This window comes from Pocillopora verrucosa, chromosome 8 (assembly GCF_036669915.1).
Source record: "Pocillopora verrucosa isolate sample1 chromosome 8, ASM3666991v2, whole genome shotgun sequence".
Lineage (NCBI taxonomy): Eukaryota > Metazoa > Cnidaria > Anthozoa > Scleractinia > Pocilloporidae > Pocillopora > Pocillopora verrucosa.
Genome location: NC_089319.1, coordinates 18141287 through 18158509, shown reverse-complemented (window position 1 = coordinate 18158509; position 17223 = coordinate 18141287). Strand labels below are relative to the sequence as shown.

At 38.9% G+C, this 17223-nt stretch overlaps 3 protein-coding genes and 2 pseudogenes across 3 annotated transcripts; 2 read left to right on the top strand and 3 right to left on the bottom strand.

Moving 5' to 3' along the window:
- The first annotated feature begins 965 nt into the window (after positions 1-965).
- LOC131795424 (G-protein coupled receptor 161-like) lies at positions 966-2416 on the top strand (annotated as a pseudogene).
- A 2296-nt stretch (positions 2417-4712) lies between these two features.
- Positions 4713-5766, bottom strand: LOC136283024 (uncharacterized; annotated as a pseudogene).
- A 1171-nt stretch (positions 5767-6937) lies between these two features.
- LOC131795449 (alpha-1D adrenergic receptor) lies at positions 6938-9652 on the top strand. The gene is made up of 2 exons (XM_059113022.2): positions 6938-7074; positions 8235-9652. Exon 2 carries the CDS (start codon positions 8251-8253, stop codon positions 9364-9366), a length of 1116 nt encoding a protein of 371 aa, XP_058969005.1. The 5' UTR covers positions 6938-7074; positions 8235-8250; the 3' UTR covers positions 9367-9652.
- Positions 9653-9666: 14 nt separating this feature from the next.
- On the bottom strand, positions 9667-10881 carry LOC131795450 (late histone H1). Its single transcript, XM_059113023.2, has one exon. The coding sequence runs from the start codon at positions 10832-10834 to the stop codon at positions 10289-10291; it is 546 nt and encodes a 181-aa protein (XP_058969006.1). The 5' UTR covers positions 10835-10881; the 3' UTR covers positions 9667-10288.
- A 155-nt stretch (positions 10882-11036) lies between these two features.
- Positions 11037-16830, bottom strand: LOC136283023 (C-reactive protein 1.1-like). Its single transcript, XM_066171189.1, has 4 exons — positions 16687-16830; positions 15547-15643; positions 13681-13894; positions 11037-12777 (listed from the first exon to the last, which is right to left on the bottom strand). Exons 1-4 carry the CDS (start codon positions 16828-16830, stop codon positions 12390-12392), a joined length of 843 nt encoding a protein of 280 aa, XP_066027286.1. The 3' UTR covers positions 11037-12389.
- Positions 16831-17223: the final 393 nt, after the last annotated feature.

Genomic DNA, 17223 nt, shown 5'->3' with positions numbered 1-17223 from the left:
GTTACATCGCTGTGACTTAAAAAACTGTGAAGACACTTCGGTAACCATGGTGGAGAAAGGAGAAATCTAGAAGAAAGGACGAGCGTATTGCGTTTAAACGAGCGTATTGCGTTTAACGTATGACGTTCGCTGACTGATACAAAATTACAAGAGATGTGAGATATTTGTGGGAGTCAATGGAGAGTTTTCACAGTTCTCTACGTCATCACCCGCTAATTCGTTACCAGTCCACGGGACACTTTTTAAGACAAAATAAGAGCACTTTAAAGCCCAAAAAAACCGAGTTTTAAGATTTTTGAACTTTTTCTTCTATGGAAATTGGTTTGTACATATGATAAGCAAAATATTTACGCCAAAAAAATTTTTGTGTCCGAAGCACTTTGAACAATGGAAATGTGGTGGGCGTAATATATTTACACTGGACTAGTTTTTCCAGTGCAATTTCCGCGGCATTTTTCACTGTTTTGCTGTCGTGGCAAATTATGATTTCATGAAACGCTGCTTTCGTTGAAGCTATTTAAATAAGATATCATGAAAAGCATACGTATTTAATGCAACTGGTACGTTGATCAGTAGAAATATACTTTTTTTCAACGAAACACCTGTTTTTTGTTTTTCTTTCACTAAAGGTAATTGCATTCCAGTGCCTGTATAGGATTCAAAGAAAATGTAGCAACATTCGAACGGTTTGTCGTTTTATGCTGGGTGTGCCATAAACTATATAGTAACATTTCTTCGTTACAATTTTTCTGCCGTTATTTTGAGAGAGAATCATAAGAGCAAAACTGTAATTTTTTGTCAGAAATAATCTCCTTCTTCCAATTTTGTCTTCTTTAGCGTTATCATACAATCAGTCCTCAGAACCTTTGTTAGACAGCTTCTCCTTTGCCTTTATTCACGAACTGAGTGCATGAAGACTGCGTTTAATGTAAGTTTTCTCTTTTGTGCCCTCTTTGAGATATGTCATGGGTTTGTTCCTTAAGTACCTTCCAACTCAAGCTTCACATACCAACATTCTTTCTTAATTTTTTCCCTAATTTAACGGTCACTCTCAAACAAACTTCTAATTGCAAACACCCGCCTTTGTTTCATGCGTGCTTTCACCATAACGACGGATACTAATAACACGGAAATGAAGTTATTTTCATTAGAATGAATAGTTTAAAAAGATAAAATCAGAGCTAACCGTTTTTTCCAACAAACAGATTGCAAATCAAGCAGCCACCAGACGCTGCTGTAAATTTCGTGGCGGCCTTCTTGTTGGCATAAAAAATCGCTGTCGGCGTTAATTTTACGAAGGGAAATTCTTAGAGAACCCTATAATTGGAGCGTTGAAAAAGTCTCTTTTTGTGTTGTGCAACCAAACCATGCCTTTGGCAATCATTTTGGAGACAACCACCCTCTGCATCATTGGTTCAGCTGCGTTTATTGGTAACGTCAGCTTGTTCATCATCGTCTACAAGGACAAAGATCTTCAAACCGTTACCAACTTGTATATTCTCAATCTGGCTGCGGCTGACATTATGGTGTCGATATTAAGCATTCCATTCACAGTTGTAACCATCATCACAGAAGATTGGGTGTTCGGAGACTCCGCTTGCGTAGCGCTCGGCTTTTTCACGATTTTATCCTTCATTGCTTCGGTGATGTCTCTTGGCATGATCGCCATCAACCGATATTTCTACATCGTCAGATGGAACACTTACTCAAAGATATTCTCCAGGAGAAAAGCCTTGCTCTATGCCGCCGCAGTTTGGGTAGTCGCCTTATCTTTGGCTTCACCTCCGCTTTTAGGCTGGGCTGAATACCGCTTTATCCCTGGAAAGTCTTACTGTTTTGTCTACTGGCCTTCAGATGTGTATTACATGTATTTCATGATCACCGTCTGCTTTTTCGGGCCTCTTTCAATAATGACGTTTTCGTATTGTAACGTGCTCAGGTTTACTAAGAATCTAAAGAGACGAATTGCAGCAACAAGGAATAATTTTGTAAGGCCAGCTCCCACAATACCAAATAAAGTCGATCTCCAAACGGTTGAAAGATCGCAGACGGGCGAGCGACGCGAGGCCGACTCAAACTCGAAGTCAACGTCAAGATCTCCCGGATTTCAAGTGACACCAGAAGAAACCAGGATCACCAACACGTTTATTTTTGTGGTCACCCTGTTTGTTATTTGCTGGGCACCATTTGCCATCACCATGTTCTTCGATGTGTATTACCCAAAGCCTTTACCGCGCGCACTTGACATGGCTTCCTTAATACTCGGTTATTTGAACAGTATGTGTAATCCTGTTCTTTATGGATTGCGCAATTCCGACATCAGACAGGGAGTTTTAAATTTGTACTCGAGGTTTTTACCTGAACGGTTTAGAGCCAAAACGTGATGCAACCAGAGGTTAATGGAGACGAGTCTTAATCAGTCGTTTGAAGTTTAGAATTTTAATTTTTGTGTAATTCCATCAAGCAATGAGACTGAAAAAGTTTTTCTCTTATATAACGGAAAGATCTAAGTTTGTCGCTTTCATTTTGAAGATAAGATTTCTTTTTCCTACGTTTAAATGTTGATATTCCGTTCAATGACCTTGATTAAGGATATTTGTACGTAGGATTGTCAGGTGCCTGATAATCTGTTCTTAATACTTTAGTTTAGAAAAGGAAATAAATCAGATTTATAAGTCTTGATGCGATCGTTCGAAAGCTGCTACACCAAATGTTACGTACTTATTGACTGAGTGGGAGGGCCGGCAGGGGCTCGAGGTCATGACGTACGGACTGAGCGCAGCGCGTCATGACCAAATTCCGAATATTTTCCCGTCCGGTCGAACCAAAGAGGTGTTGAAAAGTTCGTTTCAACCTGAGTAGGAGGTGGATGGGCGCATGCGTGACAACCACAAAAAAGACTCAACAATAAAAGCCAATTTCCTCTATATTTTCGATTTATGGGCAAAAAACTCACAATTCATCGAAAACGCGACTGATGTTCTCAGTTTCTCGTATCAATGTCTATTTTGTGGCAACAACGCCGTACGACTTTTCCGAAAAGACTGATGTCAACCCGTCCGGACTTTCATTTTAGTTTCCTCAAAGAATGCGCGCGCGGGACTGGACGGGTCATACACAGGCAGAAATCGGGAAAGGAATGGAGATATGTGACCTGGATAAATCGGGAATAGCCGCTTCTTTCTCAGAGATTTTTAGTTTTTTGACAGGCCCTTACAAACTCCCCGATAAAGTTTTGCGGTGGTAAAGCATCAGCCTTTTGACTTTCAATTTCAATCTTTCCTTGCGGAAGAATATCGGGAAAACCTTCCTTTTATGACATGTGGTATTAGTCTATTCCGTGACAGCAGGGACTGATTTTGATTGACCTTCTTTTTTTGAGGTGAGAAGCTTTTAAAATAATGTTAACGCGATAGAGAGTAACATCATGATAATGCCCCCATGTTAGTTTTGAGTCGCACCTATATCAGATTTTCCAGTCTCAATTAGAGTTATTATTTTAGGAAAACGTGCTTGTTACCGCATCACGCATTGATAAGGAACGTGGCAGCTTCATGCTTCATCAACACCTAATAATTCTTCTTTTGGAAATATACTTTCGTTTTCGCAACGCCCTAAACATAATCACGTAAAGTTGTGTAATGGAAGCTTCGCTATGACTATGGTATTTAATGATCTCGGAATCGCGACGATCATAAGATCAGCTACCACTTGAGAACGTTTCTGGCTTTCTTATGTGCGGCTCGTTACCAAAGTAAGTCTTTCATCTTAACCTCTATTACAAGTTTCAATTGCCGCGAAGTTTTCAAAGCCCAACTGTTGTTATAATATCACGCCATAATTTTTATCAAATTGCTGTTTTCATCATCTAGATATGTTTAAAGTTACTACAGTTAGTTGAGTTCTCTAAATATATACTACTGTACTTTGATATTATGTTCTCGGCATCCTTGTGTGCTGTCAGTTGTTAGTTAACAACTATTTACCTCAGTGTCGGCGTCTAGTGGTGGATATTTGCGAGGTCAAGAGAATATCAACTGTTGATATTTTCTTGGCGAGAGAATGACATGTCTACGAATCTAACCTGTCTGTCTGAGTGATTAATCAATCAATCAATCAATGGCATTTAATTATACCCGAGGACTGGAGCAGTGGCAGCTAAAAAGCTGATGCGGCCGTTTTTTTCTATTCATTAATTTTTTTAATTGCTTTTAACACTTGAAAAATAAAAGTAGCCGGAAGCTATTAAAAAATTTAATTGCGCAATGAAATCAAAGTTATCGTCAACTTTGTTGTTTTGGCGCATTTTCTTTTATATTTAAAAGTGTTCTGTATTTTTGTTGATTGTATTTCAGTTCGAACTTTGTTAGGCCGCGACTGATAATCGCAAGTATGCCCTTGTTATTCTGGAATCTTTTCATCCAGCCTGTTTCAGACGTTCAGTTACTAAAACGAAGCGCGATAGTGGACGCTGTGATGGAAGCGGAGGAGTGAAAAAATGAGAGAGGCTTGGGTCCGTCGCAACCCAAGCCTCCTCGTGTTTTGTTTTGCTGCTACTGCTTTGCATGGATTTTATACCGGTTTACCTGCTAAACGCCTGTAAAAAGGTATTTTTCATCATACTCTACCTTCTGTTATCACTGTCGCAGCTAGATCAATCCTTGAAATTTGATATGTGGCTTTCGTGGTTACGTCGCATTATCGCCTTCAAATTATATTATTGCTCTCACAACCATGTCTTACAGGGATTTTCCCTTTTTGTAAGAGGAGTTCGGAGGTTTTGTATAATTTGTTTTCAGCAAGGGCTGATTGTGTATCAGACTCCGGTACTCCATTAATATTTGTTTTAAATTTTTAACTGCCGGGTGGTACGTTGTGACAAAAGGCAATAAACGTTCGTGACCTTTCGGCTTTTGTGCATGTCTAAGGGCCAATTGTCAAGAGGCAAAGTTGACCCCTGACAGAGACCTTTCTATGATGTTTTCTGGGTACCCTCCATCTATGAGGCGTTGTTTGAGTTCAAACGGCCCTCTTCAAATGTTTTTTTCGAAGAGTTAGTTCTAAGCAATCTCATCGCTTCGCCTTTAATGAAACCGTATTTTACACCTGGTGGGTGACAGAAGGTGAAGTGCGTAAATTGGAAGGTCTCGGTCGACTTGTAATGGGTTTTGATGTCCAAGATGGAATATTTTGCGAATCTTTCCCCTTTAAACACCGTGGTATCGAGAAAAGTGATTTGGTTCTCTGATATTTCGGCCGTGAATTTGATAGTAGGGTGGAAATAGTTAGCTCGTTTAATAAACCGATCTACCTCTTTTTTATCGCAATCCCTATGGGAGAAAACGTCATCTACGTAACGTTTCCATTCTCTTGGCTTGGTTTCGCTTTGATGGATTAATTTTGTTTCAATTTCCGCCATGAAAATGTCGGCAAATGACGCTGCCATTTTCGCACCCATAGCGGTTCCATGTGTTTGGAGGAAGTTCTCCTCCTTGAAGTAAAACGAATTTTCTTTAAGGATTAAGCCAAGTATTTCCCTGAGGTAGTGCGTTGTGATCGGTGCGTTATGGTTGTGAAACTTTTTGTATGTTTCACATACTACATTAGCTCCTTCTTCTTGAGGTTTATTTGTGTATCACTTTATGCGATGATACAAATGTCTCCAAGAGGATCGTTCATCCACTGCGAATGTCTCACCTTCGCGACAACAACAATCTTGTTTACAATCTCTGATCTTTGAGCCAACGTTACGAAAACAGACGCCATTTGGTTTTACGCTTCAAGACTTTTGAATGCTTTGAATTGCTTATTCGTATAATAACTTGTCTCCAGAACTAAATAAGAAAGACGGTCTGAATCTGCTATCAGGGGTAAACATTCTGAGTTGAACTGCTTGCTTAGAATGGCTACTGGATCGACACCAACCACAGACATTTTCTTAAAATATCGTTCTCAAACGTGGCTTTCTAGGCCCTCCGCATAGTTTGAAAGCACAGGTATCCTAAGGAGAATATTCTCTTATGATACTGGATTTTTTTCACCAGAAATATCCATAAAACAAAGTATTTTAAAGAGAGCACTGTAGAGATGGCAATATATTTGCATGAAACGGGCACCAACCTGGCGACGCTTAATTTGCATAAATGTATGATGTCACCTGCAAACCTTTAGAATATCAAGTCGGTGTAACAGACAGATATAAGGCTGTATGAAGCCAGGGGAAACAATATGTTTAACATGAATGACAAACAACGAACTCAAAAAGGTTAACTGAAATTTTGGATAAATGTCAGTATCTGAGCAATAGCTTATCTACCCCTACCCTTGCCCGACATTAACCCTAACGAGGAGGAGTAGGCGCGCAGTTGCTCAGATGCGGACATTAGTCCAAATTTTCATGATACAACAAACGCGACATGTTAATTCAGAGCGGATATTGAAGCGGAGTCTCACAGGAAACATAAGCTGTATTTCTGTGACATCATTAAATATTCGTGTGGGAAACTGGATTTCAATGCTCACGCTCGAAAACCCCTTTGTACTATATACAAACGTGGCTCTCCTTTGCTTGTAAAATATCTTTGCTCTGTGCTTTTGTTGTACTTAACGATATTTGAAATCAGTCAAAATATTGCGAATTTTTTTTTTCTGCGTAGTATAAAATACTACCAAAATCTTGAATGGGACCATCCAAATATTAGCTCGAACAACGATAAAATATAGAAAAAAGGTAGGATTAAACCAAGAAGCAACAGATGATTAATGATCAAAAGGCATGCCTTTTTACTGCTTCAAGATCTCACCACATGTCGACACACAAGTCACACATATTCCAAGAGAAAATCGCTTTGTTTACGTGACCAAACATTAATTAAGTCATACCTACGAAATGGCATTGTTTGCGGTTGGGTGCAATATCACAAATATTCTGAAAGACACTCTTTCCTGTATTGCACAATGTTTAGGACTTTGCTGTAGATCCAAATCAACGCAGAAGTTTAGATCGTAGGTGGACTGTAGAGTGATTCCTTTTCGTTATGGCACCAATTCAAATTTCCAATTTCAATTTTTAAGGTAGGGATTTGCTATCTTGCTATCACTCTTACTTATTACCATTGTGCACATTTTTTATTCATATCGCAGCGATCCATGATATAGAAAATTTGGTTACAAATTTGAAGCAAGTTTCGTAATATCGTTTAAATGAGCAAGAAATGTGTTGAGTTCATTTGTAGGTTAACAAAGTTATCGAAGATTCTAGAGTTTAGTCACTGAAATAGTAATCTTATCAATGTTCTTCAATATAATTTTCAAACACCTTTAGGAGAAGACTATCTTTCCCTTGAATAAATTCGGTTATTATCACAAATTAAGTCGTTCATTTAGAAACAGAACACGTCCAAAATTTTTAAAAACAATGATCAATAACGAACCGATCGTAATATTTCAATGTGGATAATTTGGAGGTAAAATTCCGTCCATTGGCGTTACGGCAATTTTCCAAAAATTCCGCCATTTTACTATGCCGTTGCCATGCTTTTACACGACATTTGGAGACATGCAAGCAGACGTTTCTGTTTTGACTTTACAAGAAAACCATTCGTAAAAATAACCGTAAGTCTACACGTTATAACGTTAGTATCAGCCGAGTAAAAGACCCAGTTTACACGCGACTCCGGTGCAATAATAATTTTCCTTTGTAATCAACTGCAAGCCGTGGTGAGAGATTATGAACAGTTTATCATCTCACGTTGTAATCGAATTACACCAAGATCAATCATATAAAAATCATTGCAAATAAATTGCCTGAGTTTCTAAAGAAACTGTGGTGCTGTATCGGTGGGGGATATCAGAAGACAATTAGGTTTAAGGAACCGAGTTAATTATGTAAATGGTAATTTAGTGTTAACAACTGAGTTGAAAACGTAAATTGGCCACCGTAAAGAGTTAAAAGGCTGACATTTCGAGCGTTAGCCCTTCGTCAGAGCGATTCGAGCGTTAGCTCTTCTCTCTGACGAAAGGCCGCTCGAAAGCTCCACTTTAGACACTATACGGTGGCCAATCCACATCTTTTAAATTCACAAATATTTGTTTACAACTTTTGACCTCGTTCTTAAACTCTTTGTACTTCAATACTTTAAATAAGCTTAAAGCGATATAGAGGGGGCAATATATTACTTAATAAGTAATGATGATTTATAAGACATAACACTCTGTTCTTCTTGATACTTTAGGAACCTTCACATTAAAATGACGTCATGGCTCTTGACTACCGTCTTGGAGACGACTGCCATCTGTTTCATTGGTTTAACAGCGCTAATTGGTAACGTGAGTTTGTACATTATCGTCTACAGGAACAAAGATCTTCAAACCGTTACCAACTTGTATATTCTCAATCTGGCTGCGGCTGACATCATGGTGTCGATATTAAGCATTCCATTTACAGTTGTAACCATCATCGCAGAGGATTGGGTGTTTGGAGACTCCACTTGCGTAGCGCTCGGCTTTTTCACGATTTTATCCTTCATTGCTTCGGTGATGTCTCTTGGTATGATCGCCATCAACCGATATTTCTACATCGTCAGATGGAACACTTACTCGAAGATATTCTCCAGGAGAAAAGCCTTGCTCTATGCCGCTGCAGTTTGGGTAGTCGCCTTATCTTTGGCTTCTCCTCCGCTTCTAGGCTGGGCTGAATACCGCTTTATCCCTGGAAAGTCTTACTGTTTTGTCTACTGGCCTTCAGATGTGTATTACATGTATTTCATGATCACCGTCTGCTTTTTCGGGCCTCTTTCAGTGATGACGTTTTCGTATTACAACATTCTTCGGTTTACCAGGCGGCTGAAGAGACGAATAGCTTTATCCAGGAGTAATCTAAGTATTCAAGTGAGAAACCCAGCCAATCTCAACAGCCCCTCAACAGCAAGTAAAGCAGAGAGTCGAAGCGACCCTGGTATTATCGAACCAGACTACAACACGGTTAGAAGATCACGGATGGATGAGTTGGGCGAAGCCGATTCGAAGTCGAAAACAAAGTCAAAATCCACAGCATTTCAAGTGACACCAGAAGAAACCAGGATCACCAACACGTTTATTTTTGTGGTCACCCTGTTTGTTATTTGCTGGGCACCATTTGCCATCACCATGTTCTTCGATGTGTATTACCCAAAGCCTTTACCGCGCGCACTTGACATGGCTTCCTTAGTACTCGGTTATTTGAACAGTATGTGTAATCCTGTTCTCTACGGATTGCGTAATTCGGCCTTCAAAAGGGGATTTTTGAATTTGTACTCGAAATTTTTACCTGGACGGTTCACTGCCACCCGATATAGTGTGACACAACCAGAATCAAGTGTTTCTTAATTGGTCATTGTCAACAGTGAGAATGTTGTAATGAAACAGTTACATCGAATAATACGCCTCTTGATATACCACATGCGCATGTAAGAGGTTTTCTATTTTAACGATCGAAAGTAATATTCGTCATCTTACCCGTGCGGGTAAGAGATTAACGCTTTGATCATGAAAAAGATAGGAATGGCTTGTAGCCGGTTTCCATATTCTTCCCTACTTTGCCGCAAGGCAACAAGTTTCCTGGATTAAGTAGACAATTCTTTGGTTCAATCCGTATACCATATAATAAAATAATTACAAACGCTTAGGTGATACACAGTGAGAACTTCATTACCAAAATAAGGTCGCCAAACGGTTTATTTAGAGTAATGTACATACATCTTGCTTAGAGCACGCAGCCAGTGTGGCAAAGAGTGAATGGTTATGAATCATCCTGATTCGTAATCTCTTTTTCCATGGCTGTAATTTCTCTTTGTCTTACCATGCAATAACAGATAAAAACTTGTTCCAATATGGGGAAAAGACCGCATACTAAGGTCATACCTTAGGAAAACTACTTATGATGTAAGACATTACAATAGGCACAGTAAAAGGAAATTTCGACATGGGCTAAACTCAGTCTTAGTTTGTTCATACTAGTTTTGTACTTAACATTGTTGCTTCCAAGCCACAAATATATATCTAAGTAAAAACAAAAAAAATCTGTTCTACAATTAAATGATTCAGTTAAAACCTACAAATAAGTTAAGCAATTATCTAAACGAAAGACGTACGGAATCAAAATACTAAAAGCATTTCATACTAAAAAGTCAAAACGGAAGGTTACATCAAGCGTCCACTAGCTACATCTTTTGATCACAATTCGCTTCAACCAAAGGTACTGCGTTAAGACTCCGACACTGAATGTTTTTGTTTAAGGCTTCTAGGCAAGTTACTTCTTTGCAACACCAGCCTTCTTTCCTTTTTTAGGTGCCTTTTTGGCCTTGACGACTTTCGGCTTTTTGGGAGATGCAGCCTTTGATTTTTTCGCGCCCTTTTCCTTTGTTACCTTAGGTTTAGTAGGTTTGGCGCGTTTTCCAGGAGCCGAGACTGGTGCTACTGGAGGCTTAGCAGGCTCCACCGGTTGAGCAGGTTTGGCAGGAACCTTCTCTTTGGCAGGTGCTTTTTTAGCAGCGCTTTTCTTTGCGGGCGCCTTATTAGCAGCCGGTTTGGCCGGTTTTACTGGCGTAGGTTTAATCTTGAAGGACCCAGAAGCACCCTTTCCCTTCTTGTGAACCAAGGGGCCGTTGGCACCAGAACCCCGCTGCAGAGCTTGCTTAAGCATCGCGTTGTGATGATTATTTTCAGTCAGTTTATATTCCTTCACAATATACTTGTTGATGGCCTGTCTAGAAGATCCACTTTTGTCGCCAAGAACTTTGATGGCGTTTACTATCATTTCGATGTATTTTGGATGGGAGACAGCAGACTTAGACATTGTCTGTCTGTCTTCTTCGCGTCGAATTCGCTAAATCCTGTTGTTGTTACGTGTGTTGCCTTTAGCCCCCGCAAGTGTCGGTAGCGAATTTAACCTGGTTGTGCGGACCTCCGAGGAAACAATCACAAAGGATCCTTAAGTAGAAGTGACTTCCACTTTGTGTTTTTTTCTCGTTTTATTTCACATTAAAGTCTAGCTTTTTCTACACACACTCGAATTGTTCAATTCCTTGCGGAATCAGCATAAAATGAACAACATCTCCACGTAAGAAAACGATCTTGTCACGCAAAGTCGAGTTAAAAATCGGCAAAATTCTTCCCTTTTGTGGTAAAATGCTTCTTGAATTTGGGAAATGAACAGATTTTTTATAACATCTAAACATTACATCTGTTCGTATCTTGGCCTGCAAAGGAAAATTTTTATTTTATGAAACGGACAGTGGGAAATCTCGGAAAGATCTCGTCAGGAGAAAGAAAATACTTTCAATTTTTGACAGGGCTACAAACACACCAAATGCAGAAACCACTACAACTGCCTTGTTTACAAGTGACACCCCAAATTGAGCATATTCAAATCCACGTTTTGCGGTTAAACTGGCATTATTTAAATATGTAGGGGGGTTTCACGGTAAAAATCGTCATCCAAATTTTGTCATTAACGTCATTGCTTCAAAATTCTAAGTAACAAAGCAGCAAAATAGAGCGAAAATGGTTTTACGTTGCATGATAATACATGATAATAACGACGTAAAATGCAAATTCTCCTCTTCGCGTCGCGTCGCCGGTCGTTAAGTCTGTATTCCAAGCATCCAGATTAAATTTTCTGTTAAAACCGGGCTACGATCCCTCTTAACTCTAGGCAAAAAAAAGAAATTTCCTGCTTTTTTACAAAATAAATGGTCAATCGATATTTCGTTGTTTTCCATCGGGAAATTTGAAGCTTTTGTATTGTACATCAGTACGCATTTCGAAGTAGGTTGCCAGAGGCATTTGCAAATTTCAATGAAAATGACGTGTATTTTAATCCTTTCGAATAAACCAACGAGAATGATTTATTTTCACAGAATGGTGAAATGCACGAGATTTAAAATTACTAAGCATCTTTAATTTGAAATAACCATTTGCCAAATGTTTAATTAGCCGTCGCGACGCTTTCAGCTCCTTTGACAACGTGGTATTGAAATATTCAAACCTAAAAACCTTTACAGCTCCAAAAAGATGGAACTTTCGAGTCATAATTTGTCAATGTCGAGTGTCTTAATGAAGATGTGTCTATCCTAATCTTCACTTCAGAAAGAGTACTGCAAACTTAGATCTTGCTCTATAGAATCAACTATCGCGACAATGAAGAGACGGATCCAAACAAAATATTGGGCCGGTAAGGTTGAAGTTAAACTAAAGCTTTATCGCAGCTATAACACATTTCGAAGAAACTGCGAAAAGAAAGGTCGATTTCCATGTCAATTTTTCCAAATTAGCTCCCTTATAAACAGCGACAGAAGCCACCTCTGAACAGGATTAACTTCGAACAGGGGACATGTGCTTCAACTCACTTATCATGTACAGAAAGATGGCATTGCAACATATGCTTTGATATTGTACGCCTCATTCAGGAAATCAGACCACTTATAAACATTGCCTTCGCCAGCGCTACAAGATTTTGATAACTCGTCGATTTCTTCTCTACTAAGCATGGTGTCCCATATATTTAAGTTATGTATGAAGCCCCCAAAAGCGTCGGATGCCGTGAAACCTCCGGCATATGAGTCTTGATCTTGTCCAATAACCAGAGAGCCAGTCTTAGGAATCGTTTTACCGGTCTTTAAACCAGTACCATGGTTAGCATAACTGCCATCAATGAGGAATTTCCAATAGCCATCAGAGCTTCGCCAGATGACGCAATAATGGTGCCATTTGTAATCTAGAATTTTCACTGACGCACCCCTGAGGAGAGTGAAATCCATAGAAACTGGTTCTTGCTTTCTGCTATGAATCTGAAGAAACCACATGTATAGGGGTTCTATTACATCAAATAAAAATCTTGAGACAAAACCTTACGTAGAACGACAAAAAAAAAAAAATTAAAATGGATCTTTCGTATCTTTAGTCACATGGGAGCTATATGATCTTGGAAAAGAGTTTTTATTACACACGCGAAATCCCCCTTTTCAAATCGTTCACAATTCATATTACTTTCCGTCTAAAGTTTCGCATTTTTTATTCCAATTTCAATATTGACCCTAGATATATTGAAAAATAACGCTTACGCAATTTTAAAGGAGGCAAACTAGGAATATCAGGCGAAAAATAAAGGGGAAAGAGTAACAAATCAATGTTTTATGTTTTTTTTTTAATGCGAAAGGGGAATTTTCAAGGGACTAATAGCCGGAATTAAAAAAGGCGCTCCGAAACGAGTCATAGAAGTACTGAGAACAATAGGTTTTGCATTCACTAGTTTTCACTTAAGCTTCAAACAGTCCTACTATACTAAATTCATTTTAACACGTTTGGAACAGAATTCAAATTAACCCTCGAACAAAACTGGAAAATATAAACCAAATGGAGGTTCAGACTTTCCCCTCGATTGTGATCTTTGATAATAACAAAGAAGCAATAAAATATTGTTCTGCAATAAGTTGTCAAATTTTCTGTTTGAAGTAGTCGAGAGCTCCTGTCTATCAAGACAAGAAAAGCTAAAGGGGGGCGGGGGGGGCTTGTATCTGGGGAAACTTCTAATCAGATGTATTTTTTGTTTACAGATAGATGGACCTATAACCGTGAGTTTACGGTAGTCCTACCATAGCTGTCTGCTCTTTCGTAATCTGTAACAAATCAAATACCTCTCACCTTCTTTCACTCAATATCCACAGGAAAACCACGTTGGGAGTAACATTCATGACTATGTCATCATCCTGTACCGCGGTATAGCTGAAAATTGTTCCTATATAATTTGTTTTGATCCACGCACAGGCCGTGAACGCGGTCAGGTCTTGCTCCAAGGGCAGATCATGGAGAAAGACAGCGTATTCAGGAGATTTCTTAGGAAAATAATAATCAAAATCTACAAAGAAAGGAGAAATATAACTCTGTACCTGGGGACCAAGGGTTTAACATAGCGAGCTTCTTAAAGGGAGCCTCCACCGGAGGAACATGGAGTGTGAGGAGTATGTTTTGTATTTTGAAGACTTGTTAAAAGGAATGGGAAACAAGGACTCCACTTTTTAAAAAGTGGGAACGAATATAAGCAATACTGGTCAGTCTAAATGGGGTGATGGCTTTGTGGTGAGAATTTGTCAATTCTTATGCCTAACGGCGATTTTTTTTGTGCCGTTTTACGGCTAACCCCACAGGGACCATCCATTAAGGAAGGGATTGCCTACCACGGTTACTACGTATTGTCATCCTCCGTTTGAAGGACTTCCAAGGGGATCATGCAGATAATAGTGGCAACCGAAAAGCGTCCTACGATCCAAAACGGCAGCGCGCTCAAATTTCCAGTTTCAGAAAAGCCGATACATGTTCGATTATTCCTCACACTAAATACTTCGTTCTCATGTCAACAAATTTTAACTCGAAAGATCATCTCTGAAGCATCAAAGAATACCATGTAGCATCGAATCTGACTTGAAATCTCTCAAAATTTTCACGATTTGTGAAATTTGTTCAGTCGATCATTTAAAATCCGAAAAAATAGGGGTTGCAAAGGCAGTTTCCTCGCTATTGGTCTCATGAATTATTTTTTTAAGTATGTTTAAGGCTCCAGCAAATCTTGAGAAATTCCACTGAAGGAAACGCGATAAACATTGCTGGAAAGATCTCTATTTTCTTTGTAGCAAAACACTACATAATGGAATAGAACTTCGCCAAGATCTTTACTTGGGCATGCGTAAACTTTCGAATCTGTCGCGATCTGTCGCCTTTTAGCAATCTTACCTACGGTATTTTCTTTTCGGTTGACCTCTTTTTCAAGCGTAGAAAGCCTATGAATTTTACAGGCGCAGTTGCTGGAAACCCCACATTCCATCACATAAAAACTGTGTCGTGTTGAACTGTTTTTTTCATATAAACTACGGTGTTATATAAGGATTTCCAGTAATTGCTTTGATGTCTTTGTGCCTTTCCACACTGGTGAAAAAGTTCTTCTTTAAGGCAAATTTAGGTCCATTGTTTGTTTTTGTAGTGATTCATCACATGTTTTCATCTTGAGTGCACCCACGCACTTTACGATTTTTATTCGGAGTGTCGATCCTTTTATTTTCATTCATCGATAAAGTCGACTTTTCTTGTCAGTAAAGGGCTATTGTGTTTATATGATAAACAAAATAATACACCTTCTCAGACAACAATCGTGCGATCGTATCGAGCCGCCATGTTTGTTTTGCATATTTACACTTTAAAGCTCGCGCTATGTTCGAACCCAGGTCTCGCGCGGTCCCTATGGAGCCTTCTCAACTGGTTTTGATTTTAACACTATAATTAAGCGGATTTTCCTCAATCCATAATCATAAGTCACTGTACAAAAAAACAAATTTCAGCAGAACACTAAAACTCAGTCAAATTAACTCTTTCAATGCGAATTCATATAGTTAGTATCAGAAATATCCATCTACCATGCACAACAGCAACAGCAACAATAAAAAAATAAAGTAGGTCAAATACTTTTAAAGTGCTGACTCGGTGAAAAAAATGTCAAACATTGATCAATACCAGTACCTGTTGTCGGTGGAAGTACCTCAGTAAAGGCCGATCCAGAGAAAATACCAATGAACAACCATCCGATTATGAGTGATGTGCTTGTCTTCTCTTCCATCTGTGGACAAAAAAAGTTTTTTTTTCAAAATAAGATTGATCAGGTTATAGTGAATAATCGACTTATAAGTACCAGATATTTTCATATGTATACCTACTCCAGTAATCAGTTTATTCTAAATATTATCTTAATGTTATCCAGAAGGCCTTTAAAAAAATTACATTGCCAGTAATTTTTTGCTTTGAATTTCAACGATTTTCCTTTTAATTAATTATCGAAAGACCGTTAAAATTGTCCCTTTATTCGTATGTGAGGCCACAAGTAGAGAGATCACTCTTAGTTTAAGAGAAAGTGCTGAGAGCTAATGAGCACGCTGAAGATTTAGGTCGACACTTGGGTAAAATTTATCACTACAAAGAAATTTCAGCCAGAGTTCCTATAAACTTCTAAGTTTATCATCATCATTTTATTTATGAGCCACTTAAGATATAATATTTATACAGGTTTAACAGTACTGTAGGGCGAGGAGACCTCCAAGAAACCACCTCGATTGTCAATATGTTTGTACTTCAGTTGTGGACGTGGATATGTGGCTTGGCCAACTCTGGCTCGTTTGATTAAAATTCAAATAAGGTGCCTTGAAAATGCTCAGATATTACCAAGAGACCATAAACTGATGTTTCTAGCTGGGCTCAATTTTGATACTTATTCTAAGGGGAAAATTCGAACCAGAACAGCGAGGAATCGATCCTTTATTTACTGCTGTAAATTCGTGTTGTATGTAAGTCTTACACAAACAGCTAGGGTATTTCGTTTTGACTTTTTTTGGCCAACAAAGCTGAGAGAGTAGTTAAAAACTTCATGCGAAAGCTCTAAAATTAAAAAAAAATTAAAAAGATGAACTTACGCAACAACTACAGAGGAAAAAGACAAAAACAAAATTGTGCACCACATTCAGTCCGAAGTTAGCTGGCTTTTGTACGCTGTTATTTTCACAGCGTTAAAAAATAACTCAGAACGCTTCCTTTGGAGATTAACTTATTTTTTTTATCAGAGTATTAATAGTTGATAGACGTGTTAATAAAGGTCATAAAGTGACTTACCATAGTTTGAAGGTAAACGATTTTAGTCATTTCAAGGCGCGTAAACTTTGAAAATCCTTTCACAGCTCTCAGTCTCGTCCGCCACGTCATCATGCTTACGTCAGCTTGGGCGTAGACCACGCTCCTTTTGGTCAGCGTCCACATGTTCTTGTCTTGTGATATCAATTTTCCTCAGGATTTCCCACAATAGCTGCTATGGGAGAATTCGGCATTCGGTTAAGCCAGCCCAGAATGAAACAAAGCAGCAACTTAAACCTCGGTCTATTCTCTTCGTCTTCCATATGGGAACTACGGGACTCGGGGCATTTATTCCAACATCCACGGAGTGGATGTTGGGTCAGGCCCAAATTCATTTCAGATAGCAGTTTTAGGTGTTTTAGAGTAATTGGAAGGGGTGACTACAATAATTGGACATGATCAGGACACACGCTGGAAGTGCCGAGAAACTGACTAAAACGCATGGAACACCGTGCTTAGCAATACAGAAATCGTGGAAATATTGAAATCTTGTCGAAAGGGTGACGTCAAAAAAGAGGA